At 36.4% G+C, this 19,435-nt stretch overlaps 1 protein-coding gene across 1 annotated transcript in view; it reads left to right on the forward strand.

The window, feature by feature from the left end:
* The window catches only part of LOC130246957 (RNA cytosine-C(5)-methyltransferase NSUN2-like), a 53,232-nt gene that overhangs the window by 30,206 nt on the left and 3,591 nt on the right, over positions 1-19,435 (forward strand). Inside the window, exons 15-18 of the mRNA XM_056480125.1 lie at positions 3,650-3,785; positions 5,469-5,549; positions 8,869-9,007; positions 11,016-11,055. Coding sequence (XP_056336100.1) covers positions 3,650-3,785; positions 5,469-5,549; positions 8,869-9,007; positions 11,016-11,055 — 396 coding nt within the window. The remainder of the gene's footprint in view (positions 1-3,649; positions 3,786-5,468; positions 5,550-8,868; positions 9,008-11,015; positions 11,056-19,435) is intronic.

Genomic DNA, 19,435 nt, shown 5'->3' on the forward strand with positions numbered 1-19,435 from the left:
AAATGTAAATACACCAGATAATCATAATATTGCAAGAAATTCCATTTTTTTATTATTATTTTATTTATTTATTTATTTTTTATTTTTATTTTAAAGTATTAAGTTTGTATCTCCCATACTGCAATTTGGCAGAGCCATTAAATTATGTCCACCTACCTAATAACCTGTAGAATTTGCTTTAGCCTACAAAACATTTATTTATTTAGTGAGGCTTTATTATCATTTTGGCAACAGCTATTCCTGCAGTTTATGTACATTGCTGGGTGATCGTGGTGTTGAAGTGTGAACCCACTTGTCCAAGTTTAATGTCATGTGAATTTGAAGACCAAGACATTGACTGAAATTCTTCTGCATGTTCCTTAAAGCATTCTTGATGATTCTGACAGTTTGGCTTGGCGCCTTATCCTGTTGCTATGAATGATTGAACATTGCTGCAGACCAAGTGCAGAGACTGACAGCTGTCAGGAATAGTGGCATAATGGGTCCAAAAATGTCCCCCAAAAAAAAATAGTCCATGGGATAAAACCTCTGACATGGGCTTGTGTCATCAGACCATGTATCTATGCGCCACGACCTTCTATTGTTAATCGCTGTATCTGCACATGGCTGTTGATTGATTGAACCAGAAATCTTGGTTCATCAAATCATACTACTTTTTTTCCAATCATCAACAGTTTAATCTTGATGATCTTGGGTCCATGTGTAGTAGGTGACTGTGTGTAGGTAGCATGAGGATGTTTGAGTCATTGTCTACACAGCCTTTAATGCAGAGGACTCTTGACTATCTGAGACATTGCCCTGGTCATCACTGTTGTAGCTGCTGGTGATTTGTTGCACTGTAGCATTGCAGTGGCGGTGGACAGTCAACGACCATTTCGGTGAGATATGCATCAGACACAGCTGGATGACAGTTTTTCAGTTGACCATCTGTGTACCACTTTTGATACATACTCTCTACAGCATAGGTCTCAAACTCGATTCCTGGAGGGCTGTAACTCTGCACAGTTTTGTTTCAACCCTTATCAAACACAGCTGATCCAACTAATCAAGGTGTTTAAGACTACTAGAGACTATTAATCAGGTGTGAGTTGGAGGTGGTTGGAGCTAAGGCCCCATTTACACTAATACTTAGATTTAAAACGGCGTTTTAGAATGAAAACAATCCGCATCCACACTGGCGTTTTACCTAGCGTTTCTGAACAACTCTTCAACACTATACGGCTGAAAATGCACATGTACTGCAGTGATGAGAGCTGTGCACGTTGGACAGTTCATCAAGGATCTACCGCTGGATCTAATCTCACTATGTTTGTTAAACATCTTATTTAATTCTTCTTGTTGTCTATATCTAATGACATATTACTAAAGACAATGACTTTTTGCTCTTTTGAATCTATTACTTGTTCTCGGGTAACGTGTTTTGGCTAAGCGCAAAGATACGTTTTTTTGCATTTATTTCCTATATTGAATAAACTTATTGTACGTTATACTTTTATAATGGCCATTTTTGATTATTAAAACTGATTTTCAGCAAAATAGAGGGTATGTTTTGTATTTTCAATGAAAGTGAAAGGAGGCAGTTATGTTAATGGCTCTGTTTTGTTATAAATATGCATACAGTGAAGATGGCGGACATATAAATATGCAGCTACACGACGCCTCAAATTATTTGGTGTCTGTTAAGTGGCTAATATAAAAATGAAAATAGGCAGTTACTCTTATGTTTTATTATGAAAGTGAAACTACGTAGCCAGGGTGATGTGAAGGAGGTTGTAAAGTACACTTTTCCCTTTGTAGATTTACCCGACTTGCCTTTGGGAGTTTGTTTTTCATATCAAACTTGCGAAGTGTGAACTTACAAGGAGAGGATGCAAAACTGAACTTTGTTTAGGTTATTTAATATTGAGGAAAAAGCCCCAATCAGCCTCCGTTTTCAGACGTCTCCGTTTTCCCCCATCCACACTAACACGGAGCAGCATCATTTTAAAATGAAAACGGCGCTCAATTTTTTAGCGCTCAAACTCTGTCGTAGTGTGGACGAAAGGCGTAACCGTAGCAGAACTTATGCGTTTTAAAAATAAAATTAGTGTAAACGGGGCCTAAAGTATGCAGAGCTGTGGCCCTCCAGGAATTGAGTTTGAGACCACTGTTCTACAGTGACACCTGAACAAGACCACAAGGTGTGCCTTTTGTACAGGGAAAGTTTCAAGAAACACTGCCATCACTATTTGTCTTCATTAAATCTCAGATAATTAATCAGCATTTAAAATAAAAGTCCTTTCAGAGTTTTTTTATTGAAGACACTTGAATTGTCTTCAATTCAATGCTCATTATTTATCTGAGATTCAATGAAGACAAATAGTGATGGCAGTGTTTCTTGAAACTTACATGATTAGCATTTTACATATTTTGTCCACATATTACATAAAAACAGAAATAAAAAATAAATAAACCCACCCACATCACAAGCAATCCCTCAGACTCGTTTACAAAGAAATATTTAAATTGCAGAGTATGATGAAAAGAATATTAAAACATTACATGCATGCATTAGTCCATAGACAGGGTGTCCGCGGGGTCTTAAAAAGTAATAAAAGTTGGTAAATCTATTATGAGAAAAAATAAGGCCCTTAAAATGTATTAAAGTCTTAATCGCGTTTTGGTCTTAAATTGTCTTCAAGCATTGTCCAAAGTGTTTGACTCCAAAAAAGGATTTATATATTTGTTTTCCTCCTAATATCAACAATGGTGTGCTCAATCCACATGATTGGTTCAGGCAAGTGTGTGTCTGGCCAAAATCCTCCATCCCGGTGATGTCACGTAATTTGCGACAAACGCAGGAAGGTGATGTGACGATCTCCATGTGAAGTGAAACCATAGAGCAAAACAGACGGAAAAATGGGAAAATGTAAGTTTGCGTAGTCCTGATTAGAGAAAGATGAGTTTAAACAGTGACTGAAGTCTGTCGCTGAAAACAACCGCGTAATTTATTCTTTCAAGTTTTGTTTCTTCCAAGCTTATCTGAGATCTGTTGCATGGTTGTGCTTAATTGATATATTTAACTGCAATTGCTTATTAAGGTAAAGGTTTGATACTGATTAGAACTAAAAGTGGCAACGAGTTCTTAAAATATTCTGAGAAGGTCTTGAAAAAGTCTTAAAAAGGGATTGAAATTACCTTTAGTATTCCTCCATATACCCTGATAGAGTTTAAGTCAAGGTAACAGATAAAAGGAGGCCAGATTTTGTGAAATTTATAAGCAGCTTTTTCTGTTCATACACTAATAACTACTGACTGAAAGCTGGTTACGTACATACACACTGCCTTGTGACACTATAGACTGAGAACCGCAATGTAAATGTGTAGTACACACAAGCAGTAATTTAAAATATTTGAGAGATGAGGAATTAGCTATTGTAAGATGGTGTTTGGACTGTGATGTGTGTTCATTTTATATTAAATATAAAATTAATTGGATTAATTCAGTCATTGTATATTTTAATGACTGTTATATTGCTTAAAATAATATATGCCATATAATTGTCCATTTTAACTAATCACCATTCGTTTGCAACATGCTCTCATTGCTTCATAATTGGATGTTAAGAATGCACTGCCTCATCAGTGTCTATTTCTTTGTCTGGCCCAGATCTTTCTACGACCTTTCTCCAAATTTCCCCAAGCTTAATGTGTTGACTCGAACCCATGAAGGGAAGAAGAGGCACCTGTACATGGTCTCCAAAGAGCTGCGCAATGTCCTCCTGAACAACAGTGAACGAATGAAGGTAAGAACGCGCTTACACACACACACACACACACACACACACACACACACACACACACACGTTCATCAGTGCTAGCAGTGATTGAGGCTGGCGTTCAGGCAGATGGGGACAGCAGCTTCACTATGATCTCATCTCTATCTGCGCTCTAGTGCCTTCACATTCATCAAGTATGAAACAACCATCTGCTGCTGATGTAAACAGACATCACTGGAGTTACACTAGAACAAAGAACCCCACTGTAAACACGTACACACAAGAAACCCTTTGGTGGAGTATTTGGGATATGAGGAATTAATTACTGTAAAATTGTGTTTGAACAGTGATACACATTCATTGTTTATTATGTACACAATGAATTAGATTTATTAAGTCATTGTATGTTACGTGTTGAAATTAATGTTGCTGTTATTTTATTTAAAATTATATATGAGGTGTAACTGTCAATTTTAACAAATTATCATAATTTTAAAAACAAAATTATTACAATAGTATAATAAAAAAGATATTTTATATTATTATTATTATTATTATTATTATTATATTATGTACTATACATTATATACAGGGTGTCTGCTGAGTCTTAAAGTATTCAAAGTTAATAATCAATTTAGAGAAATTTAAGGCATTAAAAATTCTTAAATGCTATTTTACATGGTATTAAATTGTGTATCATTTTGATTTATACAGTGCATAGTTGTATGCTAAAGTTTGCCTGAATTTAATCTGAATATTGGGATGCTGTGTCGTTTATGAAATCGATTAAAAACCTGCTCGATTTGACATCACGCTGCTTTGTTTATTCCAGTAACTAAGGTAACTCCATTATTTCTGCTGGTGTGGTACCTCCTGCTGGATTAGCATTTTTATTCATTATATGAATGCTGTTTCTTACAATCAGTGTTTAGTAAATATACTGTAAGTTATGTCACCTGTTGAAACTAAATTGGCGATGAGGTCTTATGTGTGGAAAGAGTCTCAAAATAAATCTTAAAATAGTTTTAAAAGTTAATAAATATCACTCTCTGATTTCCTAATATAACAATGATGTAATAATTTCAAGTAGCATGTAAGTGACTACTAATTACTACTGTTGCTGATACTACTACTAATTATAATAATAGTTGTTATTATTATTATTATTATGATTATTATTATTATTAATAGAATATGTATTATACATTTATTGTTTTGTTACTCTAATAATGTTCATAATAATAATGTATGTACTATACATTAAATAACAATGATGTAATAATTACATGTTGCATGTAAGTGACTACTAATTACTACTACTACTACAACTACTAATTATAATAATAGTTTTTGTTGCTATTAATTATTATATTATTATTTTTTTTTTTATTATTATTATTAATAGAATATGTATTATACATTATTGTTTTGTTACTCTAATAATGTTCATAATAATAACATATGTAATATACAGTAAATGACAATGATGTAATAATTACAAGTAGCATGTAAGTGACTACAAATTACTACTGTTCCTGAAACTACTAATACTACTACTACTACTAATAATAATAGTTGTTGTTGGTGTTATTGTTATTATTATTATTATTATTATTGTTATTATTATTATTATTATATGTAGCGGACTGCTGTTGCAGGTATAGATGTTTTTTTTTTTTTTCATGTCTGAATTGTCTTTTATTTCTGCAGGTTATAAACACAGGAGTGAAGGTCTTGTCCAGAAATAATGACGGAGAACAGTTTGGTTGTGCTTTCAGACTGGCACAGGAGGTGGGTGTTTTAAAACAATAGTTTTTTGTTAAAAAAAAAAAAAGTGTAACAGTATGTTATGACTTTAAAGTTTGGTTTTAGGGGTTAAAGAGGTAACATTTTGATGTGACTCAATTTGATGAGAGCTGTTAGCAAAACGACAGCCAAGTGTGACAAAATAAGTGAATTTATTTACAAAAGTGAAAAGAATTCAAACAGGAAGATACTATGTACAAGTTGAAGTGTCTACTAAAAGACAATAAATCAATTAATGTATGATGTTTAGGGAAAGAGGATTTCAAGTGATGCCAAATAAAAGAAAGCAATATAACAAAAACCACAAACTGGCTGAAAATGATCCTTTAAACTGCTTAATAGAAGAAAAAAAAACGTCTTCAGAGTTTGCACGCCATATCTAGACTAGGCTTCTAACACAAATGCGTATAAAACTGCAAGCGGTGTTTTACTTTTAGGCTTGTGTCTACAGTGGTCCCTTTGGTGTTTGTTTGTGGGAGTTACGTTCTAAAAATAACCCACAATAGGCCCAAATCCATGAAGTAGTCAGCTTTATTTTTACAATTAATATTGATGTTTTAAGGCTGCAAAACTCCTCACCACACACTGTTCTCAGACAGGCATTTAACATTTTTAGACTGTTCTCTCGTTTAAACACTCAAAGTTCAAACCTTTTTAGAAAAATAAGTCCAGTTTTATAGAATGAAATCAAAGATCAAAACCATTTGATTGTCATTTATTTATTCTGTAATGGCGCCCTACGCATAACTTTTATCTTGCTTTAGCATGTCCAGAAGTTAACCTTTTTGTGCGATGGTTAGCATCTTCCTCTGCCTTTTGGGTGCTATCACAGATGACTTTGATGGTGCAGAATGTTTCGTCGACATTGTGGGGAGAAAACTTGCAAACATACAGTATACTACAGCACTTATTTATGTAAATTTGGCAAGCCGAACACATTCTGTACTGTACAGGACACATGCAAATTGCAAATCGTGAAACTGCGAGGCTGTGAAAAGCAAACCGCATTATAGCAAGGGACCACTGTAAAGACAGTGGTGTTTCCTGCTTGTTGCAAGATGTAGATCACATGACATCTAAACTCCTCAATTCCCAAGGGAATTCTAAAACTGACGATCAGGGGTCGTGAAATATACAACAACTGAGACGAGAACTAAATCAAACTCAAAAGTCAAGTCAACACAATATATCAACATAACACAAGCCAAAAACAGAGCAGAAAAGTAAGCAAGCAACTTCCACGCTAATGTCCCTTTAAACTTTGAGCTTCCATTCTGCTGGGTGCGTTTCCCAAACAACGGCGTAACTCACGGCTGAATTATCATAGTACGATGCATCGTTTGGGAAAAGAACGATGTAGTGACGAGTGTTTCCCAAAACGCATATTTCTCTGTCGCAGATCCATCGCTTGAACCATGTAAGTCATAGCGTAAAGCGCCCATAATGACGCTTTAAAAAGGGCAGAGTAACTACTTCTTTAGAGAAGAACCTCATAATTTCTTTGTGCAAATTATATTGTTTTACACGCACACGCATTTAAAATAAAATCTAATATTAGATTTGGTAAAAACATGCACTCACTTTCCTTATTAACTGAAATATATGTAAATGCCACATATAGGGCCTGTGTTTCCTTTACAAATATTATTGAGAATATGACATATCCTATTCTAAAGCATAAAATCACTTACAAAAGCTAACACGTATTCTAATATCATATATAAATCATATGAATAAATAATGAGGATATTTATTATAAATGAAATTTAATATTTATGTATTAGAAATGAAAAAATCATACTTTAATAATAATATTAATGATGATGATTATGATATTATTATTATTATTATTATTATTATTATTATTATTATTATTATTAAGTAGGATATTGTTTATTTATTTATTTATTTATTTTTTAAGTCTACTTTTACAATTTGACACTTGTAAACCACAGCAGAAAGTTCTAACCAGCAGGCCCATGTCAAATACAGTACAGATACTTAATAAATAACCTAGTATAAATTAAAAACATTTAACATTTGTTTTTTGTTTTCACAAGCTTTGGAGACGTAACATAAATTGCACTTTTGAATAATAGGTCACCTATAGCTTTCGTCATGACGCTGTGTTCAAAATGACGTCAATGTTTTCAAAGTGCACTGCGAAGGGAGCACAATTGTAAACATGAAGATCGCTAAAACTGAACTGTAAAAATAGATTGAAAGCAAATTACAAATAAGAGTGATGATTAATGCTTTTTATTTTTAATAATTCCAACTTTGAATGTTAGAATTTTCTAAATGAATAGGGCATAGGAGGGATAAGTGGGAATAGAACACAGCCGGGAACTATATTTCTAACTACAGCTCCAGAGGTGTAGTTGCGAGTGTTCAAGTTTGCAACGCAGTTTGTGAATGTTCATTGGAGAGACAATCACGGCAAATCAACAAACTATGTTTCTAACGACGGAACTTGCGACCTTAGTTGGCTAACGATGGTTTTGGGAAACGCACCCCATATTGGGCATCGTAGGTGGTGACATCACAGAGATTGATGTTGACTGACGTATCCACAGACAAATGGGAAAACTGATTGAGAGAGACTAACGCACAAGCAAAACAACACCCACACATACATTTGGCTGTAACACAGTATTTAAATCATTCTGTATATGCATCACATAAATTAAATAGGAAAAGTTGTGATGTAAATTGGTACTGGAAAGTCTTTAATAAATATACCTGTAATAAATGGATTTCTACTTTTTTCAAGTAGAGATTTAAGCAGCAGCAGTTTAATCCTAGAGCTCGATATAATGGTTGCAAGATATAATGGTTGCGTTTCACATGTGATTTTAATCAAAAAGGCTTTGGAAGTTAAGTCATACTGCAGTAATCGGCCTATAATTAAAGAAACTTCGTTTTCTCAGATGTTTTTTTTTTTTTTTTTTTTTGCTCAAACTAGGTTCAGTGGTCTATAGGGAAACCCGTTAATCTTAATGTGCCGTTAATAACCTCAGCTTGCCTGTCTGTCAGCTCTAGAGAGAACTTCCATTACCATTTTCCACAACAGTGTATTGATTTTTAGCTTGAGGATGATCTGTTATGTTGAATTTGTGTATGGGTATTCATTCAGTCTTCCCATAGATGCAGAAATAGATTCAAATGTGTCTGCAGCTGCTTTCAATGCTGATTTAATAAGAAAGAGATTTTGCACTAGACTTAATCATTCTGTGGTGCAAACAAAAGTGTCTTTGGACCGGTATGGTATAGAGAAATGAGTTTGTCTGTTGTCTGTCTGCAGGGTGTTTACACTTTGTGCCCGTACATCAGAGCCCGAATCATCAACATTAGCGTGGAGGACGTGAAAGTTCTGCTCACACAGGAAAACCCTTTCCTCAGCAAACTTGGAGATGATGCTCACATGCAGGCTAAGAAACTTGGTCAGTGTCCTAATGATGCCTTCTGTTCTTGCAGTGTTTGTTATCTGAAAAGTGTCTGAAAATTGTGTTAATGTGCTTTTTTTTTGTTTTCTGTACTTGTCGTCTGGAAATTTGTGACAACACTAATATTGCACATTAATATCCAGTGGTCTGTATTAATACATTGATGAATAGCATCATTTTTTTTCTTCTTAAAGAAATAAGAGAAAAAATGGTTCTGTCCAATGTTGATAATGATGCTGAGAGGAAGAAGAGTTCCGTCATGCTGTTTTTCCTGTTATTCCATAAATGTGAATGAGATTTTATACATGCTTAAGACAACTGTTATAAGTGTCATTTGCTCAGTTATGTCCCTTAAATCAAAGATGACATTGACTACGTTTACATGGACATCAGTAATCGAATTATTTGCTTTAACTAAGAGAATAATAAGACTAAGGTATTTACATGAGTTGCTTTTGGAGTGTTAGTTCATGATCCCGTTTTACATGTTATAGCACATATTCGATTAACGTCATTGCGTCATCGCGCTATCTGCATTTCATCTGGAGTTTCATGCAGTTCGGGTGTTTCATTTTTAATTTGTCGACTTTAACTGCAGTTTGGCACTTTCACTTTCATTCACGAACATTTCATGCATGCCCTCCGTAACAAACAAGATATTGGATGCAACTATGAACTGGCTGAAGAGTTCGATTATGACTCTAATCGGATTAAATTAATTTAAAAAAAAAACGCTGTTTACATGGTTAACTCTTATATTGTGTTGTCCTAATCGCATTAAAATCAAATTATTGTGTCCATGTAAACGTGGTCAGTACAATGTCAGTACTCTATCAAGTCATTTTACAACTGCTTCATTCATTTTTAGTGACGTTTTAATCTCTAATTCAATTTGTAGCACTGTATTGCGGTCCAAGAAAGATATTGATGTATAATAATATAATGTTAAAGTATATGATATATTACAAAATGATAATATGATAATTAATGATATATTATTTAATTTCCCCCACCCAGAGCAAATGCTGGACTGCTGCGTCTGTGTGTGACAGTCTTACTAGTCAGTTGAGTGAGCACACTTTCATCCTGCCCAATCAGAATTGCGCAGTCAATCTATGGCCACAATAAAAAGAAAACAAACAGGAAAGCGCTGACAAGTGGGATGATGGCATCTGCTGCCTCAGAAGCATTAATAGTCAAATTAATATCAAAGAAAAACAGCATTTGTAATAGGGAATATTTTGGTTTCAAAGTCACAGACACAAAACAGGTCATTTTTTAAGAGCTGTCGCAGAATTGTTGCCACAGCTACAGATTATTGAGCTGGAGCTTGACTACAAAACTAAATCGCAAATCAAATCAGAATCGCAATATCTGTCAACGAATCGCAATTAGATATTTTCCCCAAATCGCACAGCCCTACCCTGATGTATAAAACCATTAATATAAATTAACCAGTGGGAAAAGCGTGTAATGTTTCAGTATTAACATAAGGACATATGACCAGCAACACGTTTTATCCTGAGCCACAGGCATTTTTCAGAGAGCACTGTGATTTTTTAGAACGCCAGGAGTGTGTTTCTTTTTTTTCCCGTTTTAAATGTGCTGGCAGAAAAGATTTCAAGCGCTCATCTGAGCATTTTTGTAATTTTATCTGCTTTGCACGTGCCCTGTCAGTCATCTTAGTTGAAATGTGATGATTGAAGTGACCTGTCTGCGCAAATATGGTGCGCAGAAGTATGCAAATCCACACATTGAGTATCACCTAGAACAGCCTTTTGTAATGTTCAGACTAAATTTTTTTTATTTGGTATATATTTTTTATTTTATTCTTCACTGGTGTTAAACTGCATTTAGACCCCTTAATGTTATGAGTGCTATTGGGATGTGAAGAGACTTTCAACCAGCATCACAAAAAATTGTTTTTAAATCAAATCGCCTACTTTGCCTTCAAATCCCTTTCATAATACACTGCTCTAAAATGTTCCCGTTTTTTCCTCTGTAGAAATGGGCAGCATTGTTTTGCGATACCTACCAGATCCAAAGTAAGTACTATTTATTTTTTTAACCATATTTCTTTCACAAATCTCAAGAAGATTGGTTGGATTGATTTCTGAATTAGTCTACAGTCTTTCCTTAAGTTGTCCTTTTTTATGACAGACCATAACAGATTCTGTAACCTAGTTAGCTGGAGAAAAGTTAGTTGCCCAAGTAGGCAGTAGACCAAAATGGGAAACTGGGATTGGAAAAGATTTATAATATATAACAGGAGCTCTAAAATCAAATGCATGGCAGCCATCCACACCTTTTCGATATTTCGAGTATTAATCAATATTTTGTTGTGTGGTGGATATGCTAGTATGTACGTGTAAAGTACGTGAAAGAGGATTTGCACATTCTCATTCAGGATGAACTCGCAAGTTTTAAACATTCACAACTTTTTGTACACTCTCATACATTTGCAAATGGTGTTTGCATTTGTGAAACGTATTTTATGAATATGTATTTTCATTTTGTGCACGTGAATTTTTTTGTGAATATAAATATTTTACGCAAGTGAATTTGGTTTATGCACGTGAATTTGGCGACGCATGTGTACATCATGTCTTTTGCATGAAATACTTAGATACTAAACTAACTAAAGGTCAGTTTCTTTAAAAATCAGCGATCTCCACTGGCTGGGTGATATCGGATATAAAGTGGGTCTGAAGATTGTACAATAAGCACTGCATTAAATTACATTTCCCCCACCATGTCTTTATAAATATGAGCATTTATTTTACCCCAGTATATTCAATTAGCTTCTGCGCTAGCTGCCGATTCTGACAGACGTGTGCAGGTAAACACTTTTGTCTCATTTTACACTTGAGCTAAATGAATGAAAAAAGTTTATTTAACTGAATGTATTTTAATTGCATTACAACATCGATGCTGTAAAAAGAACCGTATAAAATGGAAAAAAAGTCAACAATAACAGGTCACTGGAAGTTTATCAGTATGGGAACAACACTAGCTCGGCATATACCCTATAATTTTTCTATTTGTTTCATTTCGGCTAAAATAAAAGCAGCTTTTAAATTTTTAAAACCATTTTAAGGTCAATATTATTAGATATTGTTAGCCCCTTTAAGCTATATTTTTTTTCTACAGAACAATCCGTCGTTATACAATAACTAGCCTATCCTGCCTAGTTAACCTAATTAACCTAGTTAAGCATTTAAATGTCACTTTAAGCTGTATAGAAGTGTCTTTAAAAATATCTAGTCAAATATTATTTACTGTCATCATGGCAAAGATAAAATAAATCAGTTATTAGAAATGAGTTATTAAAACTATTATGTTTAGAAATATGATGAAAAAATCTCTCCGTTGTTTGTTTTTTATATTTTACTACAAAGCGATTTTTAACTAAGCATGACAACATTAAGATCCTGAATTAGTTTATTACACTTAATCCTACATTTAGATTGTTTATTATGTTTTCTTTGTATGTGGATATGTGAAAGTCATAAGTGTTTAACTAATTATTTGTATTTACATAATTTGAGTTCCAAACCTGCACAGATGTTAAAATGATTGTTACGATAATGACTGAAATGGGAAACCTTAAACTGTTCACAGTCTGCGGTCTCGATCACCACATTTGTGAAATTCAGTAGGTGGCGATAAGGCTCCTAAGCAGTTAGTCGTCGGTATACAAGAAAATAATAGAAGACTGATCTGTCATTAACCATATTTGGTTTGCCTAGATTGTGTGTGTGGCAGAAACATGTGTGGTTCTGCGGGTCTGCAGCTGGATATATCTCGTCAATCCAGATTATAATACACTCTTCTGCAGTTCACAAAGTAGAGGTGCTGCAGAACGAGACAATAATTTACTGCATTTGCTGCGTTATAGATGAGATTGTAGTACCTCTGCTCTCACATCGCCATTCCTGAACTGATTCACTCTTGATTGATTCATTCGATTGATTCTGAAACTAAAATTGACCTGATTCGCGGTCGTGTGACTCGCTAAATACGCCACACCTTTTCTTCTAAATTAGAGACATCATAATCATTGTACAGCACCTCTTTTAAATGCGTATAAACTAAACAATAGCTTTTTTACATAAATGGCTATATGGTGTCATGGCTTTGCTATCAAAAGTGTCATTATAATGAATGTCAGTGGGGCGAAACCAGCCACAAACACAACAAAAGGGTAGTAAATTTGTCTATAGTCTATTGTTGCTCCCCCCCACCCCCCAAAGCATTGTCATCAAAAAATTCATTCCATTTGCTGAAACCCAGAGAAATTTATTTCCAAATGAATACTTAAAATCTCCCCAGATTGCTTGAAAACGTTGCCAACAGCACACAAGGATTAAAATCCATTGCTCACAGATACTCATCCCATACAACCTTTTCTGTATTTACAGCAGTCTCTGCATCAGGTAAAGTCCTTAATGCAGTCTAGGTAGTCCGCTCAGTAGGTGGGCAGGAGCTGTGTGTCACTGTTGTACGTACACACAGGGCTGTTTGATGGCACTCCTGTCCATTCATCAGCCAGTCAGGAGACAAATGAATGGAGATTGAGTGCTTTGTAGCCATTATGCCCTTGTCTGGTAATTAAAGGGCTCGAACTGATGCACCCCCGCTTCCTCTTCACAGATAAATAGCTCTTCATTGTCTCTCTCAGCAGAAAGCTCATTGTTTGGCCCACCAGACAGTCGTGTTTTCACGTTGATGGCCCTTACTGTGTAGAAAACTAGTCAATCCAAATGGAAAGTGTGTCCTTTTTATCTCACTCGCGCTTTCTTGTCACACACAAACACACCCATGCCCATGTATGTTTGTGCTTCTGTGTTTATGCCAGATGTTTCTTCCACATTAGGAAGTTTTTGTCTTGAATTTTTATTCATTTAGTTTTTTTAATTGAGCGTTGGTGCACAGTACACGTTTGTCGCTTTCATGTTTTAAATGGGATCAATACCCCGAGTTGACAGGGACACGTGAGAAATATTTCTGTAACTCATTTCTTGTTTAAAATCCACCTGAGCAGATGTTCATTCTAGAGATGCTGCTTGTAGTTTTTCCATACTTAAAGGTGCTGTGTAAGTTTCTGATATTTCTAAAGCATTAAAATACCATAAATATGTATGCAGATATTTAAGAAACATGCTAAGTGAACATTCCTGTTTATCTGAAATGACAATACTGATATCTGCTTTGAAAATGTGTGTTCTGTGCCACAGCGTCTGTCTTTGTTTGGTTCTTTTAACCCGCCCAATGCCACTTTAGTCAACTATGTTTAGCACCCAAGCTGCCTTGGTGGAAAACAGTGTACTTCATTCATTCAATTTAATTCACATTAAATGTACAAGCTGAATCACTGATATGTGTTGGCTACACCGGACTCACAGTTCTAAAGTTCAATTTCAAATGGTTTATTTTAGTTTCAAGATCTGAGGGGAACTATCTGCTGCTGCTGCTTCAGTAGTATGGCAATAAATGTCATGTAAAATGGCGATTAAACTCTTATTATTAGCATTAACATTGAATAAAGCACATGAGGTGTACCTGAGGTGATCATGGTCAGTTTATCCTGTTTGTTCAGCTGTAAGAAATAGAATTAGTTTCTAAAATATAAATTTCAGGTGTTGGTCAGGAAAAAAACTCCTTTTATTCTGGAAAATATTCTTTCTATCGTGTTGCCGTTTCTTTTATTTAGAACACGACTTAAATCTGCCTTAAATCAACCTTTAGGCTTGACAGCCAGGCACACTTCTGTTGGTGTCATCAATCTGGCAACCTGTGCTTGCGTGTTTTGTACCAGGCGTGCAATATCACTGGGTGTCAAACTAACACCACACCTTACTGCAAAATGAAACATTTGACATTTTTAGATTTCTCAGCATTTTTAAGGGTCTAATTTCTTTATTTAGGGGATATATTTTTTATTAGTTTGATATTGCATATCTAATCTTCTATTCTGGACACTGTGTGCATTAAAACAACAATTAAATTGTTGTGTAGCAAGTTTCCAGTTTAAAAAACAATTTCAAATATTTCAAATATATATTTTAACTCTGTTAGTGTCTCCAAGCTTGTATATAGATTAGATCAATAATAGACTAACGTCCTCTGGCAATAACAAAATGATTTTGTAATGGTGCAATTTAACTGATTAAATAAAATATAAGCAAAATGGCTTTTTAAATTGTGTTGCTTACAAATGGCTAGTTGATGCATTCCAAAAAAATAATCTAAACTAAAGAACCACTGTTTAACAGAGCGGTGCAGTCAAAATAATGCAATAGAGTAATATTTTAGAGTGACAATTAGGTTGGTTTATTACACGAGATGCCGCATTACTTTATATAATCAGAATCAGAATCAGAATCAGAATCAGAATCGGTTTTATTGCCAAGTGTGCTTCACACACACAAGGAATTTGTTTTGGCTACAGAAGCTTCCAGTGTACATAAAGTGACATGTGACAACACAAAATAATCTGAAAAAATAAAATAATAATAATAAAAATGATGAACATTAAACAGATGCGGTTAGTGAAGAACCTGGATGTTGAATTGTATGTACAGATTGTATAAATATACAGGTTACAAGGTGCTGTGTACAAGTGCGAATGTAGAAAGTATTGCATTGTATATTGATATAAGGTGCTGTGTACAAGTGCGTATGAGAAAGTATTGCACATATTTATTGCACAGTAGGGGAATATTTAACTGTTCATAAGGTAGACAGCCTGAGAAAGAAACTTTCCTGTGTCTGGCTGTTTTTGTGCTTGGTGCTCTGAAGCGCCGACCAGACGGTAACAGTTCAAACAGGTAGTGTGCTGGGTGTGAGGCGTCCAGAGTGATTTTGCGAGCCCTTTACTCACATCTGGAAGAGTACAGTTCTTGAAGTGTAGGAAGGGTAGTGCCAGTGATTCGTTCAGCAGTCGGACTATTCGCTGTAGTCTACGGAGGTCGGTTTGGCAGCTGAGCCGAACCAGACGGTGATTGAAGTGCAGAGGATGGATTGGATGACAGCTGAGTAGAACTGTACGAGCAGCTCCTGTGGCAGGTTGAACTTCCTCAGCTGACGAAGGAAGTACAGTCTCTGCTGGGCTTTCTTCACAATAGAGTCTATATGAGTGTCCCACTTCAGATCCTGAGAGATGGTGGTGCCCAGGAACCTGAATGACTCTACTGCAGCCACAGTGCTGTTCATGATGGTGAGTGGGGGGAGTGCAGGGGGTTTCTCCTGAAGTCCACTATCATCTCCACTGTTTTGAGCGTGTTCAGCTCCAGGTTGTTGTATCTGCACCATAACGCCAGCCGCTCCACCTCCTGTCTGTATGCAGACTCGTCACCGTTCTGGATGAGGCCGATAACAGTAGTGTCGTCTGCAAACTTAATGAGTTTGATGGAGGGGTCTTTTGCAGTGCAGTCGTTGGTGTACAGGGAGAAGAGCAGTGGAGAAAGAACACATCCCTGGGGGGCACCAGTGCTGATGGTGCGGCTGTCGGATGTGATTTTGCCCATTCTGACTAGCTGCTGTCTATCTGTCAGAAAGCTGGTGATCCATTGACAGACAGAGCTAGGAACAGAGAGCTGGGCCAGTTTGTACTCAAGCAGTGATGGGACGATGGTGTTAAAGGCAGAACTGAAGTCCACAAACAGAATCCTTGCGTAGTTCCCTGGTTTGTCCAGATGTTGTAGGGTATAATGCAGTCCCATGTTGACTGCATCATCCACAGACCGGTTTGCTCTATAGGCGAACTGCAGGGGGTCCAGCAGGGGTCCAGTGATGTCCTTCAGATATGCTAGCACCAGTCTTTCGAATGACTTCATGGCCACAGATGTTAAGGCCACAGGTCTGTAGTCATTGAGTCCTGTGATCTTTGGCTTCTTTGGGATTGGGATGATGGTGGAGCGCTTAAAGCAGGATGGAACTTTGCGCTGTTCCAGTGATCTATTGAAGATATGGGAGAAAATGGGAGCCAGCTGGTCAGCGCAGGTTCTCAGACAGGCTGGTGAGACACCATCTGGCCCTGGTGCTTTCCTTCTCTTCTGTTTACTGAAGATCTGACGCACATTTTCCTCACTGATCTGAAGAGCAGGGGGGAGAGGAAGATGGCTGGAGGTGTTGATGGCTGTGTAGGGCGATGGTCCGGGCTGTGTTGATGTGGTGTTGATGGCTGTGTAGGGCGATGGTCCGGGCTGTGTTGATGTGGTATTGATGGCCGTGTAGGGCGATGGTCCGGGCTGTGTTGATGTGGTGTTGATGGCTGTGTAGGGAGATGGTCCGGGTGGGTGTGAGGTGTCTGGTCATAGGTGTCAAACCTACAGTAGAACATATTCAGCTCGTTTGCAATATGTTTATTGCTGTCGATACTGGGGGACGGTGTCTTGTAATTAGTGAAATCTTTTAAGCCTCTCCACACTGATGCAGGGTCGTTAGCTGAAAACTGGTTTTGCAGCTTTTTGGCATAGCTTTTCTTAGCCACACCAATCTCCTTTGTCAATGTGTTCCTGGCCCGATTGTACAGGATCCTGTCACCACTCCTGTAAGCATCCTCTTTGGCCTGACGAAGCTGTCTGAGTTTTGGTGTGAACCATGGTTTATCATTGTTAAATGACAAGTAGGTCCTGGTAGGGATGCATAACTCCTCACAGAAACTGATGTATGATGTTACAGTCTCTGTGAGCTCGTCCAGATCTGTGGCTGCAGCTTCAAAAACATCCCAGTCAGTGCATTCAAAACAGGCTTGTAAGACCTGCTCTGTGTCGTTGGTCCATCTCTTGACAGTCCTTAATACTGGCTTAGTAGTTTTAAGTTTTTGCCTGTAAGTTGGTATAAGATGAACCAGGCAGTGATCGGAGAGTCCTAGAGCTGCTCTGGCGACGGAGCGATATGCATCCTTTATTGTGGTGTAGCAATGGTCCAAAATTTTATTGCCTCTGGTGGGGCATGTAATGTGCTGTTTGAATTTAGGCAGCTCATGTGTGAGTTTTGCCTGATTAAAGTCCCCAAGTATGATAAAAGCAGAGTCCGGGTGTTGTTGTTCTGTCTCTGTGATCAGATCAGCCAGCTGTTGCAGTGCAGTACTCACGTGTGCTTGCGGTGGAATGTAAACACAGACGAGAATGAACGAGGAAAACTCTCTTGGTGAATAAAACGGCTTACAGTTAATGAAAAGCACTTCCACATCAGGACAGCACATCTTCTTTAACACAGTTACATCCGTACACCACCTTCTGTTGATGTAAAACCACCTTCTGTTGATGTAAAAAAAATATTGAACCATTCGATACTACTTCCACGGTTCAATCCACACATGGATATTGCATTTTTTGGTTTTGCAATAAAATTTACAAATTGTATTTTGCATTTCCCTTTTTACTTTAATTACTCCCTGAACTGGCTCTTTACATGTTAGAATGTGTGTCCATGGGCTGAAACACTGTTCCCCATGAGTAAATGTCTCCCTAAAGTACTAGACACTTTAATGTGAAAATGAAGTGATGTGAACTGCTTGTTAGAGAACGAGTGCATGTGCTCCAAAAGCCCAAAACTCAATCTGAGAAATGCCTAATCTTGCTTCTCAATAGTAAATCTCAGTTATGAGCAATAATTATGTCCACTTGTCTGATTTGATGAGCATTCAATGACGCCTTAGAATGTAAGCATTTGTCTGTAACTTTTCCATTGTGCTGCCTGCATCTGTGGATAAAGATAAAAGCATCTAATTCCTGCTGTCTTTGTTTTTAATATCAATCAAAATAAAACAGATAATGAAGTCACTGCTCTTGACTGAATAGCCAGCTCAGTAATAATTAACCTTTATTTATTTTGTACACAAAAGATTATATACAGTATGAAGTGTTATATGTTAGTATATTTTTCTGTTTATGTTACTGAAAACTACTGTTAGGTTCATGAAAAACTTGAAAAAAGCTTTTAATTGTAGTATTTCCTTGTATTCATTTTGTATTCTGTTTAGCTTGTCGAGTATTTATTCTGTTATTTGTATTTGGCTGTGTTTTTTTACTGAATATATACCAAACCATACTGAAACTGTGACCGAAAACCAAAAATCAAACTGAACTGTGAGAGGTCTGTATTGTTGCACCCCTATTTTTGTACAGGTGACTTTGAGCAACACAAATACAGTACTTGTAGGCTGCAATTGTTGTTTGGTTGCCAATTATTTGCGACATGAATATTGTCAAGTATGCATGTCAATAGACTGAACACAACATGCATGCACATGATGCCACTGTTTTTACAATATTAACTGAACTCTGTAAAGATATCTTGAGTTCGCTTTGGGAAAGTTAGCATTTTTAGGCCACCAAAATGCCCCTGCCATGTAAATGAATGGCCAAAATGTAAACGTTTTTGTTCAAAGTGTTGTTGTTTAAAGCCTCCTAAATG

This window comes from Danio aesculapii, chromosome 19, assembly GCF_903798145.1.
Source record: "Danio aesculapii chromosome 19, fDanAes4.1, whole genome shotgun sequence".
NCBI classification, from domain to species: Eukaryota; Metazoa; Chordata; class Actinopteri; order Cypriniformes; family Danionidae; genus Danio; species Danio aesculapii.